This window comes from Argentina silus (genome assembly GCF_951799395.1).
Source record: "Argentina silus genome assembly, chromosome: 6".
Lineage (NCBI taxonomy): Eukaryota > Metazoa > Chordata > Actinopteri > Argentiniformes > Argentinidae > Argentina > Argentina silus.
In genome coordinates this window covers 22,982,060-23,005,673 of record NC_139660.1, presented here as the reverse complement: position 1 = coordinate 23,005,673, position 23,614 = coordinate 22,982,060, and the positions used below count along the sequence as shown (strand labels likewise).

The following is a 23,614-nucleotide window of genomic DNA, read 5'->3' as shown; positions in this document are numbered from 1 at the left end:
TTCTTTCTCTACATTTATTCTCCTCTCTCTTTCAATTTCTCTCATTTCTCCAACCATCCGTTGTTTTGCAGCCTTCTTTTCCTCTTCATCATTTGGTCCAGTCTCCTCTATCTTTCTCTCCTTTCCTTTTTCTAATTGTGTTTCTTGTTTCAATCTATCAATCTCTCTTTGTTTTACCTCCCTTTCCACCTCCTTCTGTTTTGCCTGCTCTCTCTGGCTTATCTCTCTCTCCACCAGTGTTTTGGGGACAGTCATCTCCTCTTCCCCTCCATGCATTGCTACATGTTTCTTCCACTCCATCTGAAATTCTTTTTCTGTTTCTCTTTCTAAAAACTTCTGAAATTCCCTCTGTCTTTCATCCTCTCTCCTGATCTGTTTCTGCATCTCAGTTTCAGCTTGTTTCTTCCCTCTATCTCCCTCTAGTATTGTCTCTCTTTTGACATCCATGTTGCTTGCTCTACTGTACTGAACGTCCATTTTTGTGTCTGAAGTACTTTTTCTCTCTGCCTCTTTCTGTCTTTCCTCTTCTTTCCCCTTTTCTTTCTGGATTCTTGCTTGCTCTACATTCATTCTCTCTCTTTCAATTTCTCTCATTTCTCCAACCATCCGTTGTTTTGCAGCCTTCTTTTCCTCTTCATCATTTGGTCCAGTGTCCTCTATCTTTCTCTCCTTTCCTTTTTCTAATTGTGTTTCTCGTTTCAATCTATCAATCTCTCTTTGTTTTACCTCCCTTTCCACCTCCTTCTGTTTTGCCTGCTCTCTCTGGCTTATCTCTCTCTCCACCAGTGTTTTGGGGACAGTCATCTCCTCTTCCCCTCCATGCATTGCTACATGTTTCTTCCACTCCATCTGAAATTCTTTTTCTGTTTCTCTTTCTAAATGCTTCTGAAATTCCCTCTGTCTTTCCTCCTCTCTCCTGATCTGTTTCTGCATCTCAGTTTCAGCTTGTTTCTTCCCTCTATCTCCCTCTAGTATTGTCTCTCTTTTGACATCCATGTTGCTTGCTCTACTGTACTGAACGTCCATTTTTGTGTCTGAAGTACTTTTTCTCTCTGCTGCTTTCTGGATAGCATCTTTCACGGTCTCTTTCTGGATAGCATCTTTCACGGTCTCTTTCTGGATAGCATCTTTCACTCTCTCAGTGTGACTCCCCTCCTCTCCATGTCTCTTCTCTGTATCATCTGCAAACAAGTCCATTATCCAAGCCTTCTTGGCTGTTTGATTTCTCTGTCTTCCAGCAGGCAACTGTCCATTATCTCTCTCCATCTCTATGTTTGCTTTTTTCACATTTAGTTCTTTGTGTATCTCAGAAGCTGTCTTTCTATCAATCTCTCTTTGTCCTCCCGCCCTCCGCCCCATCTTCTGCTTTTCCTCGACTATCTGGATAGAATCCCCCACTGTCAGTTTCTGTCCCTGTTGTATTCTCTCATTGTGTCTCTCCACCTCTTTCTGTTTCGTTTCTTCATCGAACACAAACAAGTCGTCTACACGGGCCTTCCTTTGGGCTAGATTTCTCTGTCCATGAGGAGACAACTCTCCTTCCTTCTCTTTTTCCATCTCACTTTGATCTTCCTCTATCTGTTGTTTTGGAACCTTTCTTCTCCCTGCCACCACTCCCCTTCCCTCCATCTTTATATTATTCTGTTCATCAACATTCTGAATCTTCTTTTCATCACCTGCAAACAAGTCCACCATCCATCCCTCATTTTCTGGAAGATTTCTCTGTCTCCTAATCGGCACCTGTCCTTCCCTTTCTTTCCCCATCTCTCTATTTTTCTCCCTCATCTGTTTGGTCCCTTCATTCCTCTTCTCATCCTCTTCCTCTCTCTTTCCCTCCATCTTCATTTCCTTCCCTAGTTCTCCTTTAATCTCAGAAGCGGTCCTTCTATGTGTCTCTCTTTGTCCCTCCTCTTTCGGACTCTCCATCTGTTGGTGTAATGGTTTCTCTCCATCCTGCATCTGGATAATGTCCCTTACTGTCAGTTTCTGTCTCTGTCTTATTCTCTCATTGCGTTTTTCCACCTCTTTCTGTCTCTTCTCGTCATCCTCTGCAGACAAGATATCTATCCACCCCTTCTTTTCTTCTGGATGTTTCTGTCCATTACTACACAACTGTGGTTTATGGTCCACATTCATCTCTCCTCTCCCTTCATTGATGATATCCTTTCGTCCCACTTTTATCTTCTGCTCCTTCCACTTTCTCTCAATCTCAACTTCTTGTCTCTCAGACTCTGTCTGTCTTCCTTCTTTTTCCTCCTCCATCTGATTCTCTGTCTCTGCATGGGTTGTCACCCTCTCTCTTTTCTTTTGGTTCTGTTTTTCCACATAATTCTTAACTTTCTTTTCATCACCTGAAAACAAGTCCATCATCCAGCCCATCTTTTCTGCAACAGGTGTTTGTCCTCCAGTAGGCAGCTCTCTTTTCTGTTTGTCCATCATTTGTTTTGCGTCCGTCTTTTGCTCTACCTCCTCCTGCTTACGCTCCATCTCAACATCTGCCTGTAGTACGCTCTGTCTCTCTACCTCCTCCTGCTTACTCTCCATCTCAACGTCTGCCTGTAGTACGCTCTGTCTCTCAGTCTCCTTCCCTCTGCCGGATTCTCTCTGTCTTTCTTCCTTTTCCTTTTCCATCTGTTTCTCCTCTCCTCCATGGATCGTCATCGTCACCTCATGGTGAATATTCTTCTCCACTCTTTGTCGTATCATTGACTTCACCAGATCTTCAAGAGTGTCAATCTTCCTCTGGCTTTTATTCTCCTCTCTCTCCGCTGCCCTTGCCTGATCTTGAAGCCTTTTTACGCCTTGTTGCAGCTTCACAATGTCTTTGTCGCTGACTCTCTGCCTTTCCAACTTTTCACTTGTCCATCTGTCACTCTTTTCCATATGCTTTTTCTTTGGCTCCCTCTCCATTTCGGTGTCACTGTCTTCCTCACTCTTTTTTGAACATGTGAACATATGAACATGTGAATGGCTCATGAAGACAACTAGCAGCACACTGTCCTTACAGACAATAACACACCATTGGATTGAACGTCCATTTTTATCATAAAACTTCCAATAAGTCTCTAATTTTATTTAACCTTTATTTCAGCAGGGAGTCCCTTTGAGATTAAGGTCTTAGTTTACAACCATACATACAACATTACAACATTCTAAAACACAATCAAGAAAAACAAACACATTTTTCAACAAAGAAGTCCTCAATCAAAACTTTAAACCGCCCTCAAAACCTTAAACTGAAACGTTCTCTGCAGATTGTTCCAGCAGTGAGGTGCACCACAACTAAAACCCAATTCGGTGGAGACCCGAGGAACCTCAAGAGTTAACCAACTCTGAGAACGAGTTAGGTATAACGATCAGGCCCTTAGAACACTTTATATATAGATGAGGACCATCAACAGTGGTAATATTGATGTAATAATAGTAGAACTGTAGTTTATTGTAATTTTCTCTCACCTCTAAAAAGGGAAAACGCTTTTTTCTTTCTTTCAAAACATCGTCCAGCCCCTCAATAAAACGTGCAACACGTGCCTCTACTGCAAGGTCCACTCGATGTTGCTGCTCCCTTTTTCTTTAGGGTGAATAATCTTTGTTATTCCTGAGAGACTATTATCTTAGCACCAGACAATAGAAGTATACTTTACACAAGTAAAACAAATAAAGAAGCTCTACAGAGTAGCAACACAGCGACAGGCACAGCGGTCATGGATACATTCAGGTCAATCATGGATACATTCTCTCATCTTCCTTCTAAAATTCTAAATTCTAAATCATTGACTAAATCTGGCATTAGATTAAATTGGATTTCCATTGGAGATGGCTTATCTTTTCATAATACGGTAACCTATATATACTATATTTCTATGTGTGGTTCATCCCTTACCTCTCATCAGCCAGTGAATAAGTAATTTTCTCCAAAACATTGTATCTGTGTACAAAATTGATGTAAAATGCATTCCAAGGATCCTCCTTGGACATTTTTCCTGTCATCCTTGAATAAAAAAGTATCACATTATGTCTAGAAAAGGAGATGTGTTTTTGTAGTAAAGATGTCGTAGAAGAGCAAGCATCTTTACATTAAATGCAAAACAGTAGATTGATATCCATAAAATGTCACTCAAGTTTCAGTCCGCGAAAGACCATTAGCTCTCACTCCTCTTTAACCTACCCAGACAGAACCGGTGTTGCATTCATTGCTGTAATATATAATCTGCTTGTCAATGTATTTATCAGAAATGAGGAGAGTAAAACATACCTTGCCAGCAATATTGGTCTTTGTCTGTCAGTCAATCTTTGTACCCATTATTAATTCTTAACCAAGGCCAAGACGGGCTGCATACAGTACAACTACTAGAATAATAGAGATAGGACATCTATGGATATAATATTGAACGTCTGGAAAAACTCGTCATCTGTGATGTCATAACTCATTGTTACATAGGCCTACAGACACGCCGTGTCTTACCGCGTCTCAAATCATACACGCCAAATCATTCTTATTTAATGCGTCAGTATTGTTATAATAATAATAATAATTTTAATAATAATAGTAATAATAATAATAATAGCGCTTTTCTCAGTCCTCAAACACACTACATTCCATGGAGAGAAAGTCAGTAAAAACAACAATAAAGACGGACTAAAGATTTAAAGCAAGTTTAAAATGATGGTTGTTAAATGTGTTGGTGATATGTTGACAGACGGCTGCACAATAAATGGAAAAATTCTAATAAGTATAGACAAGTAGTTGGACAATTGTTGGCCCATGTCGGCATCCACCGCTAGAGGGCGTGGCGGAGGTGGTGGACAGTTCGCTGTGGGCTCAAGCTGCCGTTGTGTCCTTAGTTGGCAGTTGAGACTTAGGCGACACTGAGGACAGCCAGCTCACCCTTTTTACCTTCTATTACTCTTTCAGGTTAGTGAAATGTCAACAAACACCTCGACGTTTAGACTAGGCCCATACGGTAGCTAACCCCAATATGTAGATGGTGTTAAATGTATTTGGAATGATTGATTGAGGCTGGCATGTAGAGTTCGCCAGCTAAGCTAGCTCGGCTAACCGTTGGCATGCTAACCGTTGGCATGCTAACTAGCGAGTGAAAACCGAGTGGGTTTGATGCCAATATTTTCATGAGATGTCACATTTGGAGTCAAAGGTAAATGTGATCACATAAGAGATACACATAATAATGTATGTGTATCTCTTATGTGATCACATTTACCTTTGACTCCAAATGTTTACCGATACCGTCAAGTATAAATGTCAGATACGCTCGTCCAGAAACAGAACAGCCGTGATTACAGATGAACTAAAGAGAGGGAACACGTCCTTGAAACTGACCTCGGTACAAGGATATGATCCTAGGTTTTACAAATGCTTTATTGAGACCAAGTACCGCGAAGACCCGGTACAATGACGATACGTAAAGGTGTTGTTGTTGGTTAAGGCATAACCTTGAATGACTTGTACAGTACCTATGTTCCTCTTCCTAAATCTATGTTCATAACCTCACACCAGTACTTCAACTCCACAGAGGGAGGCTTTCTGCGCCATTCTGCTGTGAAGAAGAAGACTGTTTACCAGGCCATGCAATCAATTCTCATCAATTGTAGGAATGTGATATGTGCACACTCCACCCTCCGAGACAACACACATGGACACCCAAGGGAGAACAGAGACACACAGGGACTCTATAAATTGATAAGGACTCTATATAATGATTTAATCTCAGCGAATGTCGTAGCCAAGTTCTGATCCATTCATCCACCGCTTGAAACTCACTAAATTGAATAAAAACTGAAAAGGATGATGACTAGGTAGATGAAAGGTTATGTGACCTTTTAGTCTGTCTTATTGTGTTGGGAGACGGGACTATCAGGAATGGTGGATAAGTAGTGGCTTTACTGCCCAAACTGCAATGATGGGACACAATAACAACAAGGAATATAATGGTCATCTCTTTTGTATACTTGTGGACAAACAGCTGCCACAACATTACTCCATAACTCTACTGTGTAGACTAATACAATTCATTTGTATATGTACTGTATATAATATTTAAATGTTCTTTGTGTGTGATCATATAGTGGATTTATATATGTTTCTTTAGAAAATAATAAAACATGAATTTCATTGTAAATTACAAAGGTCTACATAATTTGAAGAACATAAAGAGCCATTTATCGCAGACCATTCAGCACTTGCAAGTTACCCACAGCATTACTCCATAACTCTGCTGTGGATTACCCAAAATTCCCAAGATTTATATGACAATAGGATTTCCTCACTGCCAGAAGGTGGTGTTGTACCCATTTATTCAGGAATTTAACCGTAACATTCACACACATATTCACACTGATAGATATAAGGTTGGAAAGATAGATTGTTAGAAGGTTAGATAGATAGTATGTTAGCAATTGATTGATTGATTGATTGATTGGTTGGTTGGTTGGTTGGTTGGTTGGTTGATTGATTGATTGATTGATAGATTGATATATAGATAGTTATTTGTGAATTCTAGTGATTTTCTTACACTGTTAAAAAAGATGGACACTGCTGATGAATATTGTGGACTGTGTATCTTGTACAATGCATTGGTCTTCTTGGAGTCCTTCTTGCAAGTATGGAATGTCTTTAACATTTGCGCAGACATTAATCCTTTAGTGGAGCAGGAAGTTGGTTGGAAATTCCAAACAACAACATACTCCCTAATAATAATATAACCCCCCCCCACACACACACACTGTACTTGCAGTGTTGCACGTTAGCTGTTGTGTTTCTGCATGTGCACACGTTTTCGAGGCAACCACCAGAGACAGAAAGGCGTTCATCGGTGAGTCCACTCCGCTAGAAGGGCACCCGTGGCAGTTACAATATGTTTGTATGCAAACCGAGTGTCGGGTAGGATACTCCATTTTAGAAAGCGCTTTCTCGGACCAAAATAGCGTTTGAAAATGAAACATTTTCAAGGGATCTCATTCCCTGATCACTAACGATTAAATATAGTCATGACAACCATTAGGAAGCTTTTAGAAATCTTGGATGTTGCATACTGGGCCTTCAAGCTTCAGTTAATTTATTTGTAATTGTTGAGCGTCAACACAAGCTGCTGCTTTCACTCAAATACAATGTTTCCTTTTACTTTAGTTAATAACCCCTGCACTCTCTATACAGACATTTCACTACTTCCACAGCACACTTCCTTTAACAGATCACTTTTAACTTTTATTTGAATAAAAATCTATGGTAACCTTAAATTCTACATTTTCTGCTTTTCTTTATTCGTCACTCAATCATTTTTCCAAAAGTTTAGATTTGAAATCAAACAATTAGAGGGTAAAGTCAACTATGAGGTCAACTAACGTAGAGATTCTCAGCTATTATTTGATGGTATTTGTGACCTATTGGTTTCACCATTCAAAAATTACTTTTTTATGCATAGTCCCAGTATTTCAGAGTGCCCAAAGGTGATGGGACAATTGGCTTGACAGGTGTTTCTGGTTCATGACAGGTGTTCGGTCACATCATTTGTGCAGACAGATTTATCAAATGTCCAAATTAAGCACTCATGTTTAGTAATTGGTTGACAATCATTTCCATGCAATAACTGCCTGAAGTCTGCTACCAATTGACCCCACCAGATGCTGAATACCTTCTCTGGTGATGCTCTGCCATGCCTCTACTGCAGCCATCTTCAGTTGTTGTTTGTTTTTAACATTTGCCTTAAGTCTCCTCTTCAGCAAATTAAACGCATGTTCAATAGGATTTAAACCTGGGGACTGACTTGGCCAGTCAACAACTTTCAACATTTTAGGCCTGAAATCCTCCCTGCTATGGCAGTATGTTTTGGGTCATTGTCCTGCTGTATGGTGGAGCGCCATCCAATGAGTTTGGAGGCATTTGCTTGTACTTGCGCTAACAAGATGTTTCTGTACACTTCAGAATTCATCCTGCTGCTGCTGGCAGCAGTAACATCAACACTTAAGACAAGTAAGCCAATTCCAGTGGAAGCCATAAGTGCCTAAGCCATAACACCGCCTCTATCATATTTCACAGATGAGATGGTATGTTGTGGATATTGAAGAGTTATTTTTTTTCTCCACACTTTACTCTTGTCATCACATGTTAATCTTTATCTCACCTGTCCACAATACTTTTTTCCAGAACTCTGCAGGCTCTTTTATGTACCTTTTAGCAAACCGTATCCTTGCCATCCTTTTTTGTGTGGCTAACTAGTGGTTTGCACCTTGCAGTGTAGCCTCTGTAGTTCTGCTGGTGGTAGTCTGACACATTCATGCTTACCTCCTGAATAGACTCAGCTCTCGCAGGTGGGAGGGGTTTGATCACGCACACACACACACACACACACACACATACACACACACACACACACACACACACACACACATACACATCACTCACACTTCAAAATGCAAGTGACAAGTGGCATGAACATAATTTTATATTATGTTACATTTTCATTTTTTTGTTCAAGTCTCTTTTTTATGTAAGTCAGTCACAACATAGTAGGCATGGAAACACCCACAACCATAGAGATAGAACAGTTCTACCGTATATGCGACAACAGTCTGTCGACTTTGTGTTTGCTTAGTTTGTCCTTTCAGGTTTTCCGTTGTTTGTCTTTCATTGGCTAATGAGAGTTGACGATCTGATTGGTCGACACAGGAGGGTTTTGGTTTACAATGGCGCTGTCTGCGGAATTGTGAAAACAACACTAGCTGCTCTGTAGAGAATGAATTAAACCGTTTTTAGTCAAATAGTTTTCATGTAAAAGTTACGATAGCTAACATTGTTGGTCCCCTCACACCTCACCACGGTAAGATGCTATGAACGATGCAGCTGTGCGTTTGTTCTTTTACATTTGTTAGCAAGCTAACGTTATGGGTTAGCTAACCTGTTATCTGGGATGTGTTAGTGTAGCTTGCAAGCTGTGTGTGTGTGTGTGTGTGTGTGTGTGTGTGTGTGTGTGTGTGTGTGTGTGTGTGTGTGTGTGTGTGTGTGTGTGTGTGTGTGTGTGTGTGTGTGTGTGTGTGTGTGTGTGTGTGTGTCAGTCAGGCATTGACAGTCAGATACAATAACATTTTGGGGACTTGGCTTTTGTCTTAACTAGATTATTTCCCTGTTCATAAGGCAGTGTCATCACATGGCTCTCTTTCTGTAGCTCTTTGCTTTCCATGTTTAGGAAAAGGAGAACACCAGCCCATTATGTCCTTTTCCACTGACATTACTTTGTACTGTGTCTGTGATAGTTTCTTGTATGTGCACACATTACCCTTGAACTCTTTCTATTTTCAGCCCACAAAATGCCTGCGTTCCGTCAAGTGGGAGAGAAGCAGCTTCCTAATCCTGTTCTGTGTATGGCATGGTCTCCAAAGAGAGATCTCATCGCCCTGGCGAACACAGCTGGCGAGGTAGGGGCGCGATCGATGATTTATAGATCAGTGGGGGAGACGCATGAGAGAGACGCTCCCAAATCAATAGACGCACACACCATGTTTGTTTGTCTTACAATGAGTCATTTTCAAAGTCAAAGTCAAAGTCAAAGTGGCTTTATTGTCAATTCTTCACATGTCAAGACATACAAAGGAATCGAGAGGACGTTTCTCACTCTCCCACGGTGAGACATTTTGTTATTGCTCTATTGGTAACAGCGTCTAACCCATGTTTGTGTAGCTGCTACTGCATCGATTGGCCAATTTCCAACGTGTTTGGAGCTTGCCACCCAATGAGAACACAGGGAAGGAAATCACTGCGCTCGCTTGGAGACCTGATGGTAAAGGTAAGCAATGACAAGAGACAGACCACAGTAAAGTAAAGTACATCTTTACTTTGAGATACTGTGGAGAGAATGTTTTTTTTTGTTTATCCACTTGTTCAAGGATAAAAGAGCACAGCAGGATAGTCTATATTATATAGATGTATTTTACCCATGTCATTCTCTAAGGTTAGTGTCTTTGCCTGTTTCTGTTGTGCCCAGTCCTGGCCTTCAGCCTAGGAGACACCAAGCAGGTGGTCCTCTGCGATGCAGAGAAAGCAGAGATCCTTCACCTGTTCGCTGTGGAGAACCCTGTGTCCTGCATGCACTGGATGGAGGTGCTGGAGGAGAGCAGGTCTGGACCACAGGGGGGAGAGGGGTTCAACAACAGATATGGAGAACTTGTGTTCATTTGGGTGAACTATCCCTTTTAAATCGTGTCTGAACCGTGTGATGAGAAATCAGTGTCCTTGTCTTTCAGTGTGCTTAGCTCGTTCTACAACTCTGAAGACGAGTCCAAACTTTTTCTTCCCAAGTTGCCGACGCTTCCGAAGAGGTAACCCACTCACTTAATAATAACAACGATAGACTCACTGTTTGGTCCGTGTTGAAACACTTTCTTGTAAATATCATTTTTTATTTTATTTTTCATATACACAAAATACAATGGTCATACAAAACGTGTGGTGTTGAAATATTAGGATAAAGATTTAAGATTAAGATAATCTTATACAGACAAGATATACAAAGAGTGAGGGTTCGGTCGCCGGCTCACGGCCCTCCCTGTTGCCACCGGGCATTGAACCAGTGACCTTCCGGTGACTGGCCGCCCCTTCTTGAGTGTTTGAGCGTCCAGCCTTGTTCTACGACTTGCTTGACCTTGTCTTATCTCTCCTTAGTTACAGCACAACATCAAAGATATTCAGGTATGTGTCATCAACTTCCAATGAGTATTTCAAATATGTCTCTGCACTCGAATCCATGCGTTCTCATAACCAGTCGCTTTGTGTTTCAGTGAGGAAAAGTCTGATGAGATTATGAACCTCTTGGGAGAAGTGAGGTGAGGCCTGAACGTTTCCTGTGGTTGATAATACACCAAAACAGTTGAAATAGACAAACAGTCTCCTGTATCATACCGATTCTCCACCCTTCTCCTGACGTGTGGACTTGGGCACCTCCCCATGTGGATTAAACAACATATGATTGGTCTAAGCATGGGCTCTGACACCAATCCATTCTCATCTAAATCCATGTGGGGAAATTCCACAAGTGCCCACTTCAGAAATAAGTGGTTGAAAGAAATAGGATGCAGCAATTGTGCATGTTCTCATTCATTCATCTATTTCCAATTGAATCCCATTTGTAAGTTGCGTTTTTTTGGTCATTGTAGCCTCTGCTGTTGTCATCTGTCTGCAGACTAAACATCCTGGTCCTTGGTGGAGGGTCTGATTTTGTGGAGCTGTACGCCTATGGCATGTATAAGATCGCCACGTTAACAGGGGTGAGGCTGCGCTCGCTGACACTCCATTTAGGTCACAATTTGCAGCTGCCAGATTCAATGAGACCTTGGTCCTTTGTCTGTGGCTGCTGCCTGTAAGGATACTTCTACTAGTGTCCCATTTCTCCACACTTCTACTGTAAGGATACTTCTACTAGTGTCCCATTTCTCCACACTTCTTCTGTAAGGATACTTCTACTAGTGTCCTATTTCTCCACCCCCCCCCCCTCCAAAGTATGCACTTTTCCCAACGTATGTACTTCGATTCAAAATGGTGACGGATTTGTGTAAAAGCCAAATGCTTAGACCAATCCTGTGCTTTGAAATATGCACAAGGAAGTGTACAAGTGCGTACTTCAGGAGCAAGAGGATGTGGCGTAGTGTTTGTCTCACCTGAGTGGTGTTGTGACTTCAAACGGCTGCTCCTCCTCAGGTTCCAGGGACCTGTCGCAGGCTGTGTCTCTCCAGCGACCTCAAGTCCCTGTCTGTCATCACAGAGGTCAGGTCCGCTGACAACGACCATGAGATCTGCTACATCCAGGTAAGAGTTAACGTTCAGGTGACAGGAAGCCTCGCTTTCTTTCATTCTGTCAGTCTCTCTTTTTTCCTGTCAGCCTCTCTTTTTTTCTGTCAGTCTCTCTTTTTTCCTGTCAGCCTCTCTTTTTTCCTGTCAGCCTCTCTTTTATTCCGTCAGCCTCTCTTTTATTCCGTCAGCCTCTGTTTCTTCCTGTCAGCCTCTCTTTTATCCTGTCAGCCTCTCTTTCATCCTGTCAGCCTCTCTTTCATCCTGTCAACCTCTCTTTCATTCTGTCAGCCTCTCTTTTATTCCGTCAGCCTCTCTTTTATTCCGTCAGCCTCTGTTTCTTCCTCTCAGCCTCTCTTTTTTCCTGTCAGCCTCTCTTTTATTCCGTCAGCCTCTCTTTCTTCCTGTCAGCCTCTCTCTTGTAAGTTCCCGATACTCCGGTCCTTTTAGTTCCTCCTTCACTCGAAATTTGCTAATGTTCCACTGCAATACGTTGTTTTTATGCTTTTTTCTTTGCTTTTCTGTTTGTACTCTTTCACTAAGCATCTTCAAGTGTTATGATGCAATTCATCTGGCTCTTGTTAATTCAGTGTTTTTAATTGCATCCCTTATTCCCTACTCAAATAAACAGTTGGATCAATAAATGTATCCATGTTCACTGTCTCCTCCAGCTGGATACGGGGCTGTTGTCAGACTGCCTCCCTGAGGTCACCCGAATGGCCCGCAAGTTCACCCACATCTCCACCCTGCTGCAGTACCTGCGACTCTCTCTCACCTGCATGTGTGAGGCCTGGGAGGACATCCTCATGCAGATGGACCTGCGGCTCACCAAGTTCGTTCAGGTAAGCGGTCGGGTCACGTTTTGTTTGCTAACGGAAATGAATACAGCGCCCTGCGTAAGTGATGGGATCGTGAAGCTTCATTTTTTTTTTTTTTTTTTTTTTTTTTTTCCTTTTGGCCGTATACTCCCAAAGTTTGGATTTTAAATCGTACTGTGAGGTTAAAGTATAGATTTTATTTTTTGTGATGGTATTCGTGAATATACTGTTGACACATCAATGGCAGACTCCAAAGGTAAACGCAAAGCCTAGAATTAGTACTAGACATTAAGCACAAATGATGTGATGGAACACACCTGACTTACCAGAAACACCTGTCAAGCCAATTGTCCCATTACTTTTGGTGCCCTGAAATAGGGGGGCTATTATAAGTAATATACTATAAGTGTTGTCATTTCTAAATAGTGAAACCAATATGTATACAATTACCCTCAAATAAAAGCTGAGAATGTCTGCTTCAACCTCATAGAAATGGTTTGATTTCAAATCTTTTGGAGTATGGAGCCAAATTAAGGAAACATTCACTGTCCCATTACTTACACAGGGCAAACAAGGTCAACAAACTATCAGGACCTCATTACTGTTGAAGTGAAAAGGTTTGAAGTGTGTTTTGTTGTTTTTGTCAATCAGGTGTGATCAATCAGTCTGGGGAAAGAAACCTGAACACACTGTGGCTCTCCAGAACCAGGATTCAGGATCACTGTTGTACAGTCTGAACTGATGCATGTTTTTTAATGTACATGTTTTTAGGAGAAGAACACCAGCACGCAAGTTCAAGATGAGTTCCTGGAGCTCTTGCTGTGGGGACAGTCGAGGTGAGTGAAACTGCACTTTACCCTACTGTACTCAGCAGAACATGCTTTTTTTTTAATCAGCTAATGAAGTAGATGTTGGATTGAGAAGTTGGAAATATGCCGTCTCACTGGCAGACAGTGCCTCCATATATTGCATGCACACTGTAAGTCGCTGTAAAGTCTGGGGGGGCAAGATTAGGAAAGATGGTGAACAGGTGGCACTTCAGTACTTCACTGAACCAACTGAGCATGGAGTTGGCTGGTTTTGACACATGAGGGCTTTTCTTTTGAAAACAACTGGAGGTGGTCATTCAGTAGTTTGTAAACTCACACTTTGTGTCAGATATGAATGTGGAAAACAGAATGTAACTAATATTGATTTCTATTCAGCCCTGAACTGCAGGCCCTCCTCATGAATCAACTGACTGTCAAGGTGAGTAAAAGAAGTTGAAAGATTGTTTCCCTCCATTTTCTATCCTTGGTGTCAATCCGCAAAGTGCTCTGTGTTGAACTGGATGTACTTTGAAAGGCTTGATACCTCTTTACTACACTGTAACTATAACTAACTGTAACTACTACTAATAATGATGATGATGATAACAATAATAACATTTTATTTTGTAAGGTGCCATTTGTACAAAGCGCATCTCAAAGCGCATACTATATACAGTATATGTACAGTGGGGGAAATAATTATTTGATCCCCTGCTGATTTTGTTAGTTTGCCCGATTACAAAGAAATGAGCGGTCTATAATTTTTATGGTACTTTTATTTTAACAAATAGAGACAGAATATCAACAAAGATGTCCAGAAAAAACACATTATACAAAGTTATAAATTAATTTGCATTTGATCGAAGGAAATAAGTATTTGATCCCCAAGCAAAACATGACTTAGTACTTGGTGGAGAAACCCTTGCTGGCAAGCACAGAAGTCAGACGTTTCTTATAGTTGGTCACCAGGTTTGCACACATCTCAGGAGGGATTTTGGTCCACTCCTCTTTACAGATCCTCTCCAAATCCTGAAGGTTTCAAGGCTTTTGCTTGGCAACTCGAAGCTTCAGCTCCCTCCACACATTTTCTATAGGATTAAGGTCTGGAGACTAGCTAGGCCACTCCATGACCTTAGTGTGCTTCTTCTTGAGCCACTCCTTTGTTGCCTTGGCTGTATGTTTTGGGTCATTGTCATGCTGGAAGACCCATCCACGACCCATCCTCAGTGCTCTGGCTGAAGGAAGGAGGTTCTCGTCCAAGATCTTATGGTACATGGCCCCGTCCATTGGCCCCTCAATGCGGTGAAGTCGTCCTGTACCCTTAGCAGAGAAACAACCCCAAAGCATAATGTTTCCACCTCCGTGTTTGATGGTGGGGATGGTGTTCTTGGGATTGTAGCATTCAGCATTTCTCTCCCTCCAAACACGAAGAGTCGAATTTATGCCAAAGAGTTCAATTTTGGTCTCATCTGACCACATCACCTTCTTCCAAGCCTTCTCTGAATCATTTAGGTGTTCATTGGCAAACTTCAGATGGGCCTGTACATGTGCCTTCTTGAGCAGGGGGACCTTGCGGGCACTGCAGGATTTCAATCCGTTATGGTGTAGTGTGTTACCAATGGTTTTCTTGGTGACTGTGGTCCCAGCTGCCTTGAGTTCATTACCAAGCTCCTCCCGTGTAGTTCTGGGCTGATCCCTCACCCTTCTCATGATCATCCTTACCCCACGAGGCAAGATCTTGCATGGAGCTCCAGGCCGAGGGCGATTGATGGTTATTTTGTATTTCTTCCATTTTCTAATAATTGCACCAACAGTTGTCTCCTTCTCACCAAGCTTCTTGCTGATGGTCTTGTAGCCCATTCCAGCCTTGTGCAGGTCTACACCTCTTACCCTGATGTCCTTTGAATGTTCTTTGGTCTTGCCCATGGTGGTGGAGAGGTTGGAATGGAAGAGATTGATTCTATTGACAGGTGTCTTTTATACCCATAACAAGCAGAGATTAGGAGTACTTTTCCTAAAGTGACAGGACTAATCTGTGTGCCTCATGGGCATATAACCGGTCTGTATGAGCCAGAATTCTTGCTGGTTTGTAGGGGATCAAATACTTATTTCCTTCGATCAAATGCAAATTAATTTATAACTTTATATAATGTGTTTTTTCTGGACTTCTTTGTTGATATTCTGTCTCTATTTGTTAAAATAAAGTACCATAAAAATTATAGACCGCTCATTTCTTTGTAATCGGGCAAATTAACAAAATCAGCAGGGGATCAAATAATGATTTCCCCCACTGTATATATTTACTATACTGAGAATATGGCTTGAGGTGGTGGGTTGATGACAATATCTTGTTGATTTATCAATTCAACAATGCTATGAGTTTTGCTTTAGTATGTCGCTTTGTTCTTTTCAGGGGCTGAAGAAGCTTGGCCAGTCTATAGAATCCTCTTACTCCAGCATTCAGAAGCTGGTAATCAGCCACCTGCAGAGGTATCGATTTAACTACTCCTAATCCTATCCTATTACCCACTCAACTAAACCTAATGCTCTCCTGGCCTAAAGAGGACAATAGTCACCTATGACCAGACCTCTTCTATACAGCGAATGTTTAACTGTGAAGAAAATATAATACCAATTATTTTTAATGTACTGTTGTAGTCAATTGGCTGAGGCAACTTTATATGTATTCTGTATACAGTATGTCCAATAATATTCATTAATTTATTCACTGCTTATATGCAAAAATCAAGCAGTGTCGCATGGAGTTTTTGAATTCATTTCTTTCAACTCATTTTGCAGCCTCAGTTACTTTATCAGGTGTTTTTAAGGGGGTCTATTCTCATTTCCTTGCGCACCAGTTTATGCGCGTGGATCTGCGTGTATGCTAGCGGCAGCCCAGTATGCTAACGGCACTGAGCCAACCGCGCGTTTAGAGAGGAGAAACTCACATTTTATCAGTGTGTCTCATGAATATCATAGATATGCGCATTCTCATCTGATATTGTATGTGCAAAATCTCCATGTTTCCTTCACGCTGGAGAGGCTGCATCAAGTCCAGCAACATTTATATTGTTATATTATTGGCAGGGTTTGAAATTGCATGATTTGCTATCAGTATTTGATGGATGACGGCTAATTCAACAGTAGGCTAATCAGGTAGTGCAACATTGCTCATGTCATGGCCGTTTGTTGAAGTGACTGAAAATAATTGAAAAAACGTGGAGCAGCGCGTTGAAATGGCAAATGGCACTGCAACTCTTATCTGTGTAAGTTTAACTGTTTAGCGTTCTCAGTCATTTAGCCCACCTATCGTAGGGTAATTTGGTGAATAATACTTAAAAAGGCTAAATGGATATCATCTCAAAGTTATCTTCATTGTTGCTTTTGAGAAATAATGGCTGCATTGAGGGAGCGAATCCGGTCAAAGAATAACAGAATACATGAAGTTCGAAGTTGTGTCATATTACTGTATGTACTGGGATACAGGAGAGTGTATGACAACAATTATATTCTTACTCATAAGCCCTCCTCTTCGCAATAACACACAAGAGGGTGTGTTATCAGTGTTACTATTACAATGTTTTCCACCACTGATTTTGCAACACAACAGAAGCACCATGAATGATTGATGCCACTATCGACAAAACATTATTTTGCAAGCACATGCATCTTTCTGTGCCTGCGGTTTAGATCATTTCCATTGCGATCCAATGGTTTATTGAAATGAGAGGACGCAATCATGTTGCACTGCTTTGAAGATCCCCTACAAGCACAATTAATCCCCACATTAGAAGTTTCACATAGCGAACTTGGCACATTATTCTCCATAATTCATTCCCTCTTCTCCAAAGCAGGTGGGCTATGGCAAAGAACAGGTTATTTAGTTATTTAAAGCCGAATAATAATGATGAGATTCCAGTTTTTATATTTTACTATCCAGAAGGACTGCCTCCAAAATAAAGGTTTTATAGGACAGGAATTCCTCCTACAAATCTAACTCGTAAATGATTTCTCTAGGCGACCAGAGGAGTGACATTTTGTGGCAGTGGCTATGATGTTTCAAGAGCATAAAGTCTGGAACGTTTATGAATAATACATCTTGGAAAGTGTACTGCCATAAGTGCATAAAAGGCGCAAAGCATAAGGAAATCAGAATAGACCCCAAGGTGATTTTGTAAAAACCAACCAATCCCATGTTGTTTTTCCTTCTCTCCCTCCAGTGGTTCAGAGGCTCTGTTGTACCACCTCAGTGAGGTAAAGGGGATGTCCCTGTGGAAACAGAAGTTTGAACCTTTGGGCCTGGACGCTGCAGCTATAGAAGGTACTGCGTGACCCGCATCCTGTACAAAGAAGGACTGGTTGTCTTTATTGATAAAAAGCACAGTTAACGTCATCAATGATTCTTCATAATAAGAAGAATAAAAACGTTTATTTCTATAGCACTTTTCCAAAGCAGGTTACAATGTGCTTCACATCAAAGATGCCGTTCATCACCATGAATTGAGGAATCTAGTGCCACAATTGATTCATGATTTAATCGGTGATAAGATCAAGGCAAAACAATAAATGTGTGATATATATAACATTAACCTTTGTTCAAACCGTTGTTTGTTGTTGACTAAATAGTGTGTGAATATTTCTGTTTTTTTTTTATTAAAGATGCCATTACAGCAGTGGGCTCGTTCACATTGAAAGCCAACGAACTTCTACAGTGAGTTTGCAGACCTCTTAGTGTATTTTCTGATTTAGTTTTTGTTCCAAAAGAAAAAAAAACAACATCCTCAGTAAATTCCTTCGTGTTATGATGTATGACCTCTACAACCTGTGTTATTTACCTCTGTGTGTTTCTCTCACTCAGAGTTATTGACAAGAGTATGAAGAACTTCAAAGCTTTTTTCCGGTGGCTCTATGTCGGTGAGCTCCCATTTTGGCGGGATTGATGGCGACTTGAATGACGCTTTTCAGCTCAAATTGTCAAATGTGATTGGTTTTGAATGACAAATGCTCTGAATGTTTGTTCCCATGCAGCTATGCTCAGGATGTCAGAGGATCATGTCCCTCCCGAGCTCAACAAGGTGAGGGAGAGCTTGTTGATGTAGGATTATCACTGTTTAAAATTGATGCTTTTTCTCAACCGTTTCTATAATGTCAAACCTGTTTCATTGACTTCTCAGATGACCCAGAAGGACATTGCCTTTGTGGCAGACTTCCTTTCTGAACACTTTAGTGAGGTAAGATGAGGAGAAAATGTACTTGTTGTAAGTCGCTTTGGATAAAAGCGTCTGCTAAATGTAAAAAAATAAATAAAAGAAAAGAAAAGAGAATAGCACTTCCTATTCTACAGCGTCTCACAAACGAGTCACTGACGTGCCCTCTCTCTCCCCTTTTCTGACAGAACGAAGAGCTGTTTGACCGAAAGGGAAAGTACTTCAATGTGGAACGGGTCGGCCAGGTAAGCTGTGTCTGTGTCTGTGTCTGTGTCTGTGTCTGTGTGCCGCACCATGAGATCAGTACCGGACCTTCTTTTATATTTTGCAGTACCTGAAGGATGAGGACGAGGACCTTGTATCTCCGCCCAACACCAAAGGGAACCAATGGCTGAAGTTTCTGAAGGAAAGCACACACTTGAAAGGTGAACTATAACCTTTTATAATCAGATGTTGACGTTTGGTTTGTTGGCACTGTGTGTGCCTCGATTGTTTAACTGATTAACTTTGACTAAACTGACATGTCACTGGTTGATAGATAGATTGATTGATTTAACTGGTAGATTGATTTGTTGATTGGTTTTATCTAGAGAGCCCATTGCTGTTCCCCTCATACCCTCAGAAGTCCCTCCATTTTGTGAAGAGGATGATGGAGGGTGTGATTGAATTGTGTCTACTTAAACCCGCTGTAAGTAGAACACACACACACACACACACACACACACACACACACAGGCACAACAATCACACTCAAAGACCCAGGCACACACAGTTCTCACCGAAAGGGATTCATATTCTTGTAGCTTTAGTAACCCCTGCAACTCACATATATAGCCAATATTTCACTTTCCAAAATGAAAAAAGTTTATTTGGCTTATTTGGCCCGCCGGGGTGTGAAGGTTGGCTCAGAATCTGCTGACTCATACCTTCAAGAGCTTCTCCATCAGGGATGCAAGCTATAAATCAAACTAACTCTCCTCAGCAGAGGGAGGTCTGTCATATTGTAATCTGTCGGTCTCTCCCTCCCTTCCCTGCCTTTCTCTCATTCACTTGTGGTAATATGATTTTACTGCAGTAACAAGCTCCACCATTCCAGACATTCAAGTCTGTTTTCTGTTTCATGTCCTTGACGTATTAAGGTGCATGAAACTACAGTGCCTTCAGAAAGTATTCAGACCCCTTCACTTTTTCCACATTTTGCATTTGAGCTCATTTTAAGAGTGCCATAGCAAAGGGTCTGAATACTTATGTACATGAGGTATAGTTTTCGCTTTGTCATTCTGGGGTATTGTGTGTGGATTGATGGCAAATTCTTTTAATTTAATCCATTTTAAATTGAGTCTATAACACAACAAAATGTGAAAAAAGTCAAGGGGTCTTGAATACTTTCCGAAAGCACTGTATGTTAACTCTCAAATTCAATCAACAGTTGAGATTATTCTTTTACTTCTATTTTATTTTAGTGAAAAAGTGTGATGAACTACTCATTTGTCTCTGTGTATAGGAGGTCATTGGGAAGTCTGTGAAACAGGCCGCGTGTTTGCGTCTGTACACTATGCCAGGGAGGTAAGGTCCCAATTTCACATGTTATTCTCCTTTTTAATGAACGAATTCCGTTTGTTAAAGAGTACTCGTCTCATTTTCATGCCTCTTGTCTTTGTAGTTCAGAAAACACGCCAAGACTTTTTGAACTTCCATCATTGTAAGTACAGTGACGTAATAAAGTATTTTCATCTCTCTGGTAACATTTCACCAAAACCCTCTCGTAATGATCCTATTAATAACAGACTATTATTGCTTGTCCAGGTATAATGAAAAGAAGAACAATATGCATTATGTGCTGTTCTGCATGCCAGAGATTTCACCATGCAAGCTTTACCTACTTCGGAAGGGCACCGACCCATACAGGTACAACGAAACAATTACTACAACGACAATTGAAATGTGGTTCAGTCCGGTTTCACTTTGATCTTCAAACCGTCCAATGTTTAAAATACGGCGTGTCTGTTTGCTGTGTGTCTGCTCTGTTTGTTTCCCAGGCCTGTTCCAAATGGTATCATGGCGATTGATCTGAGCAATGTTCTCAGCCACAGTATCGATGATGATGCTGCAGGAGTTCAGTGAGTATTATTTTTAATTTTTTTTACATTTAGCAGACACTTTTACCCAAAGCGACTTACTTGACGTACATTTGTAAGTGAATCATCTATACATCAGCCATAATAAGAACAAATCTATGCTAGGACCAGGTGCCATTGGCAGTCACAATGCTAGAAGTGGTATCTTACCCCACAATCCTGCATTTTAAATTTTAGCTACACAGGCAAGGTACATCTTTTGCATAATCTGCTATAACTTTTTTTCCCTCTTCTCTTTGACATGTAATCAAATCAAACTGTATTTAAAGACACATGACAACAGTATAAAGAATATTCCCCAAAAATATAGCACAACAGTATTTTAGTGATAATGGTAAACTGCACAAATTTAGACCCACAGTACCCCATACCCCTGGATGTGTTTTTTCTTTCCAGCAATGACAGTGTGTACAGCTGTACGGATGCTCGTTTCTATGACGATGAGACATTGACAGTGGTGCTGCGAGCGTCAGAGCAGGAGGACAACAGGGGACGTGTCCTGGCCCAACTCCCCCTCGGCTCCGCCCTCAGCTGCACGGAGGAGTTCAACTGGGACCCAGCCCTCAGGTGTGTGTGTGTGTGGGGGGGGGAGGGGGGTCCCAAATCACCTTCACACATAAACCTGTGTTCCTAACACCATTCAGTGTCCTTCCTTTCAATTGCTTTGCTTTATTGATCCCACATGGCAGTAAAATACATTACTGAAATGCATGGGAATGTACAACAATAAAATACACAATGGAAAAAATACAGAAACATAGGACACAAACATTTGGCAGCGGATCAGTCCAACTTATTGAATTTGGCTATTGTCCGTTAATTAGTGTACAGAGGAATGGTAGGGAGGATTTTGTGTAGCGTTCTGTGCGTGCATGGGAGACTTTGAGTTGACTTGTGACTTTGTGGTGTGTGGTAGAGGTTTCTCTGGATGGGGGGGGTGGTCAGTGCCGGAAGTGGGTCTGACTCTGAATGGCACCCTGGTCACCTGGTCGCAGGATCTTCCCACTCTGGTCCTGTAGGCCTTTGTTTGCACACGCTCCAGCGGCATGGTTTCCCCCACTGTTAAGGAGCTGGGCATCCAATCGGGGGCTGTGTATCCAATTGTACCGACACCAGGGGAGGCAGAAATCAGAGGACAGGCTCATTGGAATGAGGAATGGTATCAAATCACATGTATCTAACCCTAACACAACTTCTACCTCCACCAGACTCCCCTGACCTACACCTCACCCCCAACCCTTCAGTTCTGATCCACCTGTAACTGTGATTATAGGCAAGGACTCCTAAGAGTATAATTGCTATCAAATTATGACTTAACATGCAGCTAACCTGTAATTCTGATGTAAGTCTGATGCCAGGTATTTAGGTTTTTACTCGTCTCCAAGGACCAGACATGTTGCCTCCCACGAATTGTAAATTCTCCTGGCATACCATCTGGAAGCCTATTGTCTCCCAAGTCCGATAGACGGATGGGGAGGGACACGCAGGAAACCCGCCTATCGTTTTTATTCTTCTGAATCTCTACTGGAGCCACTATTGGAACACCTTGGGACTCACTGTGCCGTGCTGTCTGTATTCTCAGGTTGGACCAGCAGAGCGGCGCCATCCCTGCTCAGGGGCTGGCATTGGAGAACCAGTGGCGGGACCTGGAGAACTTGAAGGCCCAGTTTGTGGCTGTGAACGGGATCCGCAAAGTGGCGTGTGTGGTAAGAGTTAATGATGGGGACGTTACCAGGCTTCATTAAAGGTAGTTAAAGGTAAATTAAAGGTAGTTTGTCCTCTGTGGCCACACTGGAATTTGAAAATGTAAATATGTTTTCTAATAGCGGCAAATATGTGGATATCCTTGTAAACAAAACAAAAAAAGGTATAGGCCAGTGCTTGATCTTGACAAGTTTTTGGAAGGGCTTTATTTGGACCAAAACAGCGCTCATCACTGAACATTTGTTATCATGTGATCTCATTCCTTGATGACCACTGATTTATCATAGCCATTTAGCACCATGTTAAAGCTCAAAACTACATACTGGACCTTTTTAAGCAATCATGTACCTGAGTGACCTTTGCAATTATCACCAACAAAGTAGACAGGCCTTACCAGTCTTGAGAAATACATGGCTCAGAATCTCTGTCTGAGGTGGCATTCTTCTTCTCTGTCTGTCTGTCTCCCCAGCTGAGCTCTAACCTGCGGCATGTCCGAGTCTATGAGATGGACGTGGAGGATGAGGACGATGAAGAGGTTCCCGAGTCGCAGAATGCCACAGCTGACCAGGAGGGACTTGAGGAGACTCTGACCTCAAGCCAGGTTGAGGGGGAGGCTGAGACCCATGCCAAGGAAGAGACTGAGGGGCAGGGAGGAGAGGATGTGGGACAAAGGAGCGCTGAGGAGCAGCTAGAGTCTGAGGAAGCCTTGGAACTTTCATAGTTGCACTTCATTTTAGGCCAGATATCATCCCCACCCCACCTCCTCCTCCTCCTCAGCTGGCTCTGGCCACTTTTTTTTTTTAAATTAAATTCCCCCTCCCTTCCTTCCAGCACTCAAACTCCAAAAAAATAAACATTTTTGATATGAGCTTCTTATCTTTGTGGTTAATCCTCTGATTTGTTGTTGTGTTTAGAAATGTACAGTTGTATCTTAATGCCCTAGAGCCTTCATAGAGAACATCTGCTGTGTTGACCAAACCTAGAATGTCATCATCAAAGTAGTATTTCAGGATGTGGTCAACAGAATGCCTGATACATGATTTTCTTTTTGTGGTTCTGGAGGGACAATGATTTAAAGTGACAATCACTGATGGGATTGTGTCTGATTGCATTGACACTGACACTGACTTTGCATTTTGTA

General features: G+C 41.7%; 1 protein-coding gene across 1 annotated transcript; it reads left to right on the top strand.

Annotated features, from left to right (window-relative positions):
- Window positions 1-8,688: 8,688 nt before the first annotated feature.
- anapc4 (anaphase promoting complex subunit 4) lies at window positions 8,689-23,311 on the top strand. Its single transcript, XM_083671009.1, has 28 exons — window positions 8,689-8,837; window positions 9,317-9,432; window positions 9,695-9,800; window positions 9,999-10,131; window positions 10,258-10,332; window positions 10,676-10,702; window positions 10,792-10,836; window positions 11,193-11,277; window positions 11,708-11,815; window positions 12,469-12,639; window positions 13,387-13,451; window positions 13,821-13,863; window positions 15,838-15,914; window positions 17,645-17,745; window positions 18,084-18,135; window positions 18,283-18,338; window positions 18,453-18,499; window positions 18,599-18,655; window positions 18,820-18,876; window positions 18,963-19,056; window positions 19,222-19,319; window positions 20,136-20,197; window positions 20,295-20,333; window positions 20,438-20,539; window positions 20,671-20,751; window positions 21,166-21,336; window positions 22,352-22,475; window positions 22,943-23,311. The coding sequence occupies exons 2-28, from the start codon at window positions 9,325-9,327 to the stop codon at window positions 23,192-23,194; spliced, it is 2,436 nt and encodes an 811-aa protein (XP_083527135.1). The 5' UTR covers window positions 8,689-8,837; window positions 9,317-9,324; the 3' UTR covers window positions 23,195-23,311.
- Window positions 23,312-23,614: the final 303 nt, after the last annotated feature.

Excerpts from the sequence above, each read along its gene's own strand:
- anapc4 (XM_083671009.1), top strand. The coding sequence starts at position 9,325 with ATGCCTGCGTTCCGTCAAGTGGGAGAGAAGCAGCTTCCTAATCCTGTT. Across the intron at positions 19,057-19,221 it reads GGAAAGCACACACTTGAAAG|AGAGCCCATTGCTGTTCCCC; the intron begins GTGAACTATAAC and ends GGTTTTATCTAG. Across the intron at positions 20,752-21,165 it reads GATGATGCTGCAGGAGTTCA|CAATGACAGTGTGTACAGCT; the intron begins GTGAGTATTATT and ends TTTTCTTTCCAG.